This window comes from Halyomorpha halys, unplaced genomic scaffold, assembly GCF_000696795.3.
Source record: "Halyomorpha halys isolate HHAL.00 unplaced genomic scaffold, Hhal_1.1 Scaffold495.1, whole genome shotgun sequence".
NCBI lineage: Eukaryota > Metazoa > Arthropoda > Insecta > Hemiptera > Pentatomidae > Halyomorpha > Halyomorpha halys.
Window position 1 is genome coordinate 201,467 of NW_027109484.1, and position 10,485 is coordinate 211,951.

Consider the following 10,485-nt stretch of genomic DNA (forward strand, 5'->3'; position numbering starts at 1 on the left):
AATTACTAAAAAATATATAAATAGATAAACTAATTAATTAAAAAAATTATTAAAATCCAACCCATGAAGGGTCACCGGTTCAGTACTTTGCTTGGAAGTACTGTTACTAGACCAACGGTTGTGCAAGGAGGTGATTTGGTCAGAATCACGCATGACCGCCAGATTTTTACCCAATTTATAATGCTGGGTAGATCCCAGGAAGACTCCAGAACCAACAGTGTTGACTCACGGCTACAGTATAACAGAAACAACAAATAAATAGATACAAATAATGATTCTTAAGAAGAGAAGGAAAAAAAAAGTTAATCACAAATATTCATAATTGAAAATAATAAATAGAAAATGACCACTACACCTCTTTTACTTTAGTCTTCAACGATAGAAGTAAAGAATAGATGAATCGTAGGCATCGATGAATCAAGAAAGTGCGATAGTTATAAGATAGATTGAACAGCTCATTACTGACGTGCGCAGTAAGTGGTGTAATTAAAGAAAGATACTTCGAAGAAGCAATTCTTGATTTCTCTAATCACTGATCAAGAAAAGTGCCTCTTATAAAATTTTAACATTATTTTGCTTTTGTCACTCATTAAATATTAAACAAATTAATAACATTAGATCGTATTTTGTTTACTTCTTTGGATAACATAAAATTTGTTCATTGTGAAAACAAATTAAGCGTGATGTTAAAGTTATATACATGCCGTTTTCCAATTTCAAGTGCTCCTTAAATACTGCTCGATAAAACTATCTTAAAGTCTCCTCTTCCCGTTTTAAGCTAACATTTCAAAAGTGATATAGGACTCCCAGGGGGTCTTAGTGGGACAAGTCCGGCCGGAAAGGATTCCATTCCTGCATCGACCAACCTACTCGCTATAATTGTCTGTTTGAAAAGTCAAAACTGTAGTTAGTGAAAACTGTAGTTAACTTGTAATTATCTGTTGTATTTTTGTGTACTAAGTTAAAATATTCAATGAAAAATCTAAAATTTCCCGACAATTTTTACCTCTTTTCTTCACTTACTGAAAATTTAAGCATGGTGTGTAAAATTTAAATAACAAACGTAACTTGTTATGGGGAAGCGGGATGGCTCAGTGGTAAGGCGCTATGCTATTGTCGAGGTGGTTGTGTAAGATCTAACTCCCATTGATAATGTTAGGTACAGTTGATCTGAAGGCCTCCGGCAATGCCAGATCATTCATAGGTTAGGTAGGTAAGGAGGAGACAGGATAGGACTTACCGGTGCTAGCCGTAAGTTCTCTAAGGATGGTAACTTCTCTTTACAAGGTACTATTCCTGTAGGCACGAAGGAGGAATGCAAGTTCAGACTGGGTATCAGTCACTGAGCCTTGCAGGAAAGTAACTGCAATCTACCGGGTACAATTCTTGTAAATACGAATGGGTTTGTAAGCACGGACAGCCACCGGGTCTTACCAGACGATAGAAGGTATAGGAAAGAGGAGATCCATAAAAGGCAAAGAAATAAAAGTCAATATACATTTCTAAAAATATTGTACTAGAAAGTACTGATCTATTATGCACATTCTTGTCACCTAGCTCCTAAAGAGATGATTCACGTGAGGTGGAAATTCTTGGTGAGGCCTACTAATTTTGGCCTAGTTAAGTCTTTGGGATATTAAACGCCATCAAGAGTTAGTATTGCTTGTAAGACGTTAGCTTTCCATGGATTGGCAGATTCTATTGGTATCTTTGTACATTCGAATGACACATTTATGAATATTATATCTTATATAGTCATTACATGTTAGAATTAAGGGATACCAATAGTAGTTTCCGTGTTAACTGGTAGATTGTGTCAAATCGGGCCATAATGGTGTTGGGGGCTGCAATACTTACAGTATATACGAGCAGGTAGCGATGTCGCTACACTATCATCTCCAAGGACCTGGGTTATAATCCGGCTGTCAATGATAATTATTTATTCTGTTACTGTAATCGTGATTCAACTATGTGGGTTCTGGAGCCCTCTTAGGATATCCTTAATTGGAGAAAAATCTAGAGGTCGACGGTTATTCCGACCAAATCACCTACTTGCACAACCGTTGGTCTAGAATAGTACTCCCATACAAAGCAATGAGCATCCTGTCTGGTTTTTACGATGGTTTTAATGTGGCAGTAGCTTCACTACAACTATGTATACTGTCAACTACCACATTGTGCGACAATAATACCACTGTCAAGGTCAGACAATGCACACTGTCATGATGGTAAATAGTTTTCACCACTGCGGTGGATGTGACTTAAAGTGTCACCGTGTAAACGGGTTTTAACGTGACGGTAGCTTCACTACCACTATATACTAAAAAAAAATCAAGCTAAATATAGTGTGACAATACTATCACGACAGTAGATACTGTCATACATTTTCACGTTCACACCTTTTTTAAGGTCACTAGTTATTAATTATCAAGTGAAAAATTAAAAATAAATTTTTAAGTTTACGCATTCAGGCACCGAGGGCCACTAGTGGGTCTACAGAGGCCTCTACACTGACATGTGGATGGTCCACTCTTTGTTTACCGAACATTTGTTCAGGGCTTCGATTCGTGGCGAGAGGCCAACGTCCACCTTTAGAGGTAAATTCGAGCCTGGTACTAGTATATATAAAATTTGTGTTAACCTTGAGAAAGTAGTTGGAACAAGGAAATAGGTTTTATTTACTTTTCCGTTTATTAATAACCACGCTCATAAATCAATGGCGTTCTTAACACGGCTCATTAGAACTTATATGTCTAGCCGATCGATCATTTTGGAAAATGTTTAGTGAAGACGATATCTCTTTCCTGAGTAAATACTATTATCTTATTTTAAATTATGAAAGGAGAAGAGATGTATTTTATTTATATAAGAAAAGTAGGGATAGTCAGTCTAAATGATTTTTTATGTCTAAATGATATCCACATATGTAATCGTTCAAGAATTCAACATCATGAAAAAAGTTCACTAATCACGGAGAATGTTGAAAAATAAAACAAAAGTTGTATTACGAAGCGAAATTTCTTACCAAATTTGTTATGTTTCTTCTGTAACAGAATTAATTTTTATATGATTCCAAAATTAGAAACATAATTGATTTCTTATACAAAAAATGGTGAAATCGGTTAACAGATAATATTATCTATAAAATTAGATATAAATGTCTTTAAATTATTAATTTTTATTATTTAAAAAATGTTAGTTTATTTACATTAAGTATAAAATTATGGAACATTATAATTAAACTAAAAGCATATTGTTTCATCTCCCCCCCCTTCGATTTCAGAGCAATATTCAAATAATACTAAAGTGAATATTATTAAATTAAATATAAGTGAAAAAATTCGAGATGATAATATACTTTTGATATTATTTGATGAAAAGAATATTTGATTTTATTGTATTTTTTAATTTTAATTGATAAGTGTATGATAAGTGTAACTTTGGGGTTATGGTAACACTGACTTGAGCCGTTAATATTTGAAGTTTTCCCTCGACGATTGGATGTAAACATAGCTGTTTTAAAACCACTACTATGTTGGAATTTGAACTTTTATATTATTAGGGAATGACCACTAAAATCTCTTTCATACCTTTGTAGTTTTTTAAAGTTTAGTTGGAATAGTTAATATTTAATTCGATTTTAATCGTCACCGGTATTATATTTTACAATGAGTGAATTAGGAAGGAGATCTGCCAGACTTGCTGGTTGTAATCAACCAATGAAGCCTTTAGGAGTTTGTAATTCACTTACATCTTATGATAGGAAAAGTATGTTTTCATAATTCATCACACATAACTTTCCAATGTTATCTGTTATTTAACTATAAAATTTTCAATAGGTATAGGAAATTGTCTCCAAAAATCACCTAACACTGCTAGGAAAACTCTATTTGAAGGTAATTTCAAAGAAAATGAAGATTATGCCCTCTGTAAGGAAATTTCTTCAAAGCGAGAAAACACAGGAAAGTCTCCAGTTGTAGTTCCCAGTTTGAAAACTTCCAATGGTTCTGTAAGTTGTTATCCTCATTACTTTCCTTTCTGTGTCTCACTTTTGTTGTATAGAATTTAGTTTTAAAAGTGCTTAGCAGTCTATTTAGCTCCCTTTAGTTAGAGGTTAGGTCATTAACTGTTTGTATCTGGTTATGAAGTTTTGTTTGTATATTACGGCAATCCACTTTTAGTAAACTTATAATTGTAATCATTAGAAGAAGGTTCTATGTAACAAACACATAAATCTGAGAATAAATGGATTAATTATTTTGTATTCTTATTTTAGACCAAAAATTCAATTAACTTCTGAAAACTGCAACAATTTAAGGTTTTGAAAAATTTAACAAGGTGTTATGAACAAAGAAATTTAGAATATTCAAGAATTCTTAATTTTACCAAATCTCACATAGCACCTTCATTCTACCTTGTCGATTATCTCTAGATACATATTTAGTAAAGTAATGATTTCTATCTCCCGGAATCGTTTTAAGAAATGGTTTTTGCTTTGTTTGTAGAATACCTACTCTTCATTCTTAAAATTATCATTCTAAATTTGGCTTTTATCATTAATTATCAAAGGATCTATCTGTGAACTCATTCTCTATTTTTATGGTAATTAGTTATAAATACATTATTATTTTTCACATTAAAATGTATCTTATTCTAAAGGTTTAAACCATAAAAACTCACAACCATGTTCTATTTTAACTTAATGCTTAAATAAGTAATGTTGTTTGATTGAAAATTAAAGGTTTTTCATGTTTTATATCAAATTTGCTTAGTTGGAGACTGTTACATATGCAGTTGAATACTACAGTTATGTTTTTCTGTAAACTACAGTAATTTAGTTTATAATAAAGCAAGAAAATACCACATTGTTATTATCAGTAGTAGAGGTTTCTCATATTTCCAAAGCCCACTTAACCAGGTTACACTGTATATATAAAAATTTGTGGCTTAGACAATAATATTAGGGCAAATTAGATGGTGAAAAAGGGGACACAATATATAGCAGAAACATCCAAGATCAAAATAAATTAATAAGCCATGTTGCGTTTTGATTTTTGGTCTGAAGAGAGGATATGAGGATAAAAAAAAAAAAAATTATATTAGCTCATTAAAAAAATGATACATTGGATTCTTAACAATTCTGTCAAGATGTAATTAAAAATTTAGTCCTTAAATGATGGGTTCTATTCATGTTTTTTCTTAAGCAAATTGAATTTATCTTTCCTTACAATTTTAATTCTTTCTTTCTTTTTTTTTTCCTCTTTAAGCAAGAAAAGAAAAAAGTTAAACCTCGCCGTAGTATGCTGGGTCTGAGATCAAAAACTCAATTATCAAGTTATGGTAAAGATGCCACATTCACTATTTCTAAACCTTTACTTGCCTCTTCACCGAATAATTCTGAAAGGTCAGTATATCCCAATATTTGTTTTGTTAAATTTGCATAAACTTTCTTAACTTTTATTGGCCATGTAGAATAATAATCCTAATGGTATGCTCTTATCATTTATTACTATTCATAGATGATTCTCAAGGAAACATCAATTTTCAGTGATGAGTGAACCAAAAAAAACTATACAAAAGTAGTTGAGGTTTCAAGTGAATATAGGATAATGTTCTAACAAATTTACTTTTTTCTGCAAGTGAACAAAATTTCAATTTTTTTGTTTTAGACTTGTATATAAGTAGCACCTGAAAGAGTGCTGAATCCGATTATCAATTAGTATTTTATTTGAAATATTTCGGCCTTTTTTTCTTGTTATTATTTATTTATTTTTTTCTCTTGATTTTATAGCTTTTATTTAAACCTTTTTTTGTTTACATAGCTCTTCATTGTTTTTTAAACTAATTAAAAAGCCTGTTCTACTCTTAATAATATAAGTCTAAAAAAAAAAATTTCTTTTTTGACAAAAGAACAATACCCTAGGTTTGTGATCATAAATTTTTTTTATATTGCAATACTGAAATTAAATACCATGATTTTTTGAAAAATGTGTATGTGATTGAAGAAAATGGAGTGGTCTCGGTAAAAGAAGTCCAAAAAATGTATGTTTGTACTTTGACACCAAATATTAAGAGCATAAAGCTTATTCGAAAAATAAAATCTTCTTAATCAATGGAATTGTAAGTAACATAATGAGTAGCTATGTTATGTAAATATGTGACCAGACCATGATAACACCACTTCTAGTACATAAAAATAAATTATTTAATAGATAATAGTAGATAATTAATAAAATTGTATACTGCATCCATAAAATAGAACTATGGCATGAAAAAATCAGACTTTGAAAGTTGATAACACGTGTCTACGAAATGAAACTTTTTGATAATTTTGTCTGATTTTGTTTTTTTGTGCTGAATCCAAAAATGAACTCCAATGCAATACCGGATTTTAATCCAAAAAAAATCAAGGAAATCTTTTATACTAACTAGGGAACTATTATTTAAATATATTTGTATTTTTTTATTTTCTCCTTCAGTTCAAACAAATGCATTCTTCAGTTTTATCAAAAGAATAACTGAAAACTTATCTTGCCAGAGGTATCAAAACATTGTAATTTAGTCAAACTATGCACAAGCAAAAGGCTTAATAAATAAAGTTAATCTAGAAAAATGTATCAACAAATTCACTTTTTCCTGCAAGTGAGCTAAATTTCAATTTTTTTGTTTTAGGCTTGTATTTAAGTATTTTAGGGTGCTGAATCCAAATGTAAGTTTGTTTTTTATTTGAAATTTTTGGTCCTATTTTCTTTTATTTTATATATTTTTATTTAAACTTAAGTTTCTCTACTATTCATTTTTATTTTTATTAATTAGAATGCCTTATCTACTCATTTAATAAAATAAGTCTTACAAAACAAAAAAAAAAGAACAGTTGTAATTTTTCTTGGACAAATTAATAATTTTTGAAGTTTATCAGTTGAATATCCTAGTTGGTATATAAAGATTTTCTTGTTATTTTGGAAAAATCTGTGTGTGATACTTAAAAATGAAGTTCATTTTTTGTCTAAATATACCTAATATGAATTAGGCAAAATTATATAATCCAAATTTTTGGTTGTATTCCTGTGTAATTTGAGCTTATATTTTTTACTTTTAAATGTTACATATGCTTATTTTTACAATTAAAATTATTTAAATTAATAAATATTTATTCTTAAACCTGGCTGTACTAGCTCTAGTTCTTTTAAGTAATTAAATTATCAAATTGACAATATGATGTGGACTAACGTATTTAGCAAAAATAATGCTTACAGATTGGGTAGCTACAACAGAGACTTGAGAAAATCAGTATCTACTCCCGTCTTAACTCCCTTTGACTCAGATGATGTTGATACATCTGCATTTTTTAACAAAGGAATCAGGTTCATATTTAAAACAATTAATATCTCTTATGTTTATATGTAGTTAACTGTAGATATGGTTTAAGGAAAAGTTGTTAGAAATACAATTATTGAAGAAAACATACTAATTAGTAAAAACTTATGTTTTATTATACATAAAAATGATTTTACCGTAACTGAATATGGAGGAGATAGTAGAAGGTACGATCAAAAAGGAACAACAAATAGTTATCAACTATTTATTTGCTTATGCTTTGCCCCTGAAATTATGTTGACAATGTAATAAAAAGAAAAAAATAAGATGTACAACAATAAGTACATATAAAAACAAAATAACTCTGTATTAGATTTAAAATGAAAAGGAGAATACTGTGTTATTCCTTTTTTATCTTTTTTTTTTTTTTAATTTTTATATAATTTTTCACATATATTCAACACCTTAGTTAAATTTCTTGTCATTTGATTATCTTACATTATCAACATATTTATAGTTGTATTCATATCTTTTTTAGCCATAATGAAGCCTTGCAAAGTGGGGCGAAACATCAGTAAATAAATAGTTAATAACCACTTTTTGACCGCATCTCTGACCATCTTCTTTTTTTTTATTTTGTTGCCAATATTTGGTCTAAATTGTAACCCTTTATCAGTCAGTAATGAATTTACTTAAAATTGGATTTTATTAAAAATATTAAATTAAGAGTGATATGTTTAAATAAAAAAGATTTATTTTAAAATATAAGTGGAACTAATTAAATTTTTTATTGATAGTGATAGTACATGGAGCGTTTTTAAGAGCGTAAAGAAAAAAAGCATTTTTGAACCACCTTCAACCAGAGGATCCCTTCTGCCTGGAAAAGTTAGGTGTGTACTTTATCCATATTATAATTGTTTTATTTTTAAAAAAAAATCAAGTAAGCTTTGTACACTAATTGTTTAACTATTCTGCATTGTAATTATTTGTGTGAAGATGGTCCAAGTGATGGTTAAAAAAAAGGTTCACAAAATAGCATAAAAAGTTTTAAATAGCTATTAGTCACCAACATTCACCCCATTATTAGCTATTAGGCTATATTAGGCACCACATAAAGAGGATAGAAGTGGCTTAGTGTTCAGACTGCGTCCTGTGTGGAGATGGTGAGATGATTGCCGATCACATATTTACATGTACGGCAACGGCAGACTTAATTTCAAACAGGAGTGACGTGAATAAAGCTAAAGTATAGTGGGCTGTATGAAATAAAATGGCATAGGAAAAAATAAAATAATATTCGCCCCACTTAGCAGGACTAAATGAAAACAAGATAAATGCACAGTAAAGTATGATAATAATATATAGTGTAATTTCGGTACTCCGAACACTCCAGTAACCCGAACTAGCGTTTAAAAAAAAAAGAACTGACTATAACATTTTATTTTCAAATAGAAGTGCACATGTGTAAAGGACATTTTGAACTTTCCGATCTATAGGCAAGTGTTTGTAATCTCCATGAAAATCGAAAATGGAAATTTTTACAGTTTTGATATCACACAATCTAAATCCTATGAAAGTTTTCAAAGTATGTTTTGTCGAAATTAGAAATACATAATATCTATTTTATAAACCATTTGATTCTGTGAAACTAATTTAATTAATAGAAGATATATGTAAAATACAAATTTTACCAATTTAATTTTTTTTTTTATCACATTTTAAATAAATCCATACAAAGAGTGTTTTTAAATTTTTATTTATACTTTTTGTCACTTATAAATAAACAATATTATAATTTTAACAAATTAAATCATCACTTAGCATTCGTTACTGGGGATGTAACAGAAAACAAAACTGTAACCACCTAAAATACGGCTAGTGACCAGCAGCGATGTATTAGACTAAGAGTGATGAAAAAAAAAAAACCCAACTTTTTTAAAAAAGATTAATCTTTTGAAACTTCAAAATGTTAAATTTCTAAAACAATATGTAAAAAAAGATTAAATAAATAAGAATAGTTATGTACACCCATATTTTTGAATTTTTGTACACAATTTTTCTTTTTTTTCTTATTACTTTCTTTATTCTGTACACCCCCCTGGTCAGATTACCAAGATTACACTGTATAAACAAAATTATATAAAAAATTGACTAAGTAAATTACAAATATATATATATAATCTTGTGTTAGAGATAGACTTCAAGACTATAAACTTTTTTTGCTATAAAACAAAAGAAGTTTATAGTCTTGAAGTCTATTTCTAACACAAGATTATAAATCAATTTTTATAGTCTTTAGTTCACTGAAACACTCTTACAATCATAAATGAAATAAAAACCGTATCAGAGGTTATTGTTTTATAAAACCATGTGTTAACGTCACTTAATTGCTATTTAGAAGTGGGGATGGGTTTGAGCCTGAAGGTAAGAAGTATCTTTACATATATATAAATAGTTGACCGTAATAATTTAAAATATGAATATGGTCAGGGTTGCGATCAAAAAGGTGCAAAATAGTTCATGTTCAGTGTTCATCTCCAACGTGTTCTCTACCTTCCAAAAATGATTTGTGCCAGTGAAAAACTTGAGCTCAGAATAAAGAATGTTTATTATAAGCCTGTTTTAACTTTTCAAACTTTACACAAGCCGATTCTCCAAGCTTAACACAGAATTTTATGGCACTATGTTACTCCAAACTCCGTTTTTCCATTTTGCATGGCACAACCACTAATAGCAGTCACAAAAATCACGTAGTTAACGGAAGAAGTTGAAACTCGCACTGAGCTACGGCAGGGTGCTTGCTGATGCACATGCTCTATCCAAGGACAATGCATGATTACCAGATTGCTTGCAGTGTTGTCAGTCTCATTACTTTTCTGCCACACCTCATATTATTATTATAAATAGGTGTCTAATAAATAGTTTTTCAGATGTTATGTGAACCTTTTATGACAGCCATTTGAATCATTTTCCTACCATTAACTACTTTCATGAAAAGTATTTTCTTAAAGAAATTCAGTCCTTACTCTTCTTAACATTACTTATATATTAATTTTACCACTGCTCTATTGGCTGTTAGGTGGTACTAATAATTTTTTACTTTCATTTGTGAACAAAACACTGGTAAAAATAAAAAGTTTCCTGGTTGCACTAATTTCCTAGATGATG

At 29.7% G+C, this 10,485-nt stretch overlaps 1 protein-coding gene across 1 annotated transcript; it reads left to right on the top strand.

Annotated features, from left to right (window-relative positions):
- Positions 1-3,598: 3,598 nt before the first annotated feature.
- LOC106683568 (uncharacterized) lies at positions 3,599-8,283 on the top strand (the record flags this gene model as incomplete). Its single annotated transcript, XM_024362837.2, is given in 5 exon segments — positions 3,599-3,768; positions 3,840-4,009; positions 5,268-5,404; positions 7,257-7,364; positions 8,115-8,283. Coding segments are annotated over 5 exon segments (684 nt in total).
- Between the last annotated feature and the right edge of the window lie 2,202 nt (positions 8,284-10,485).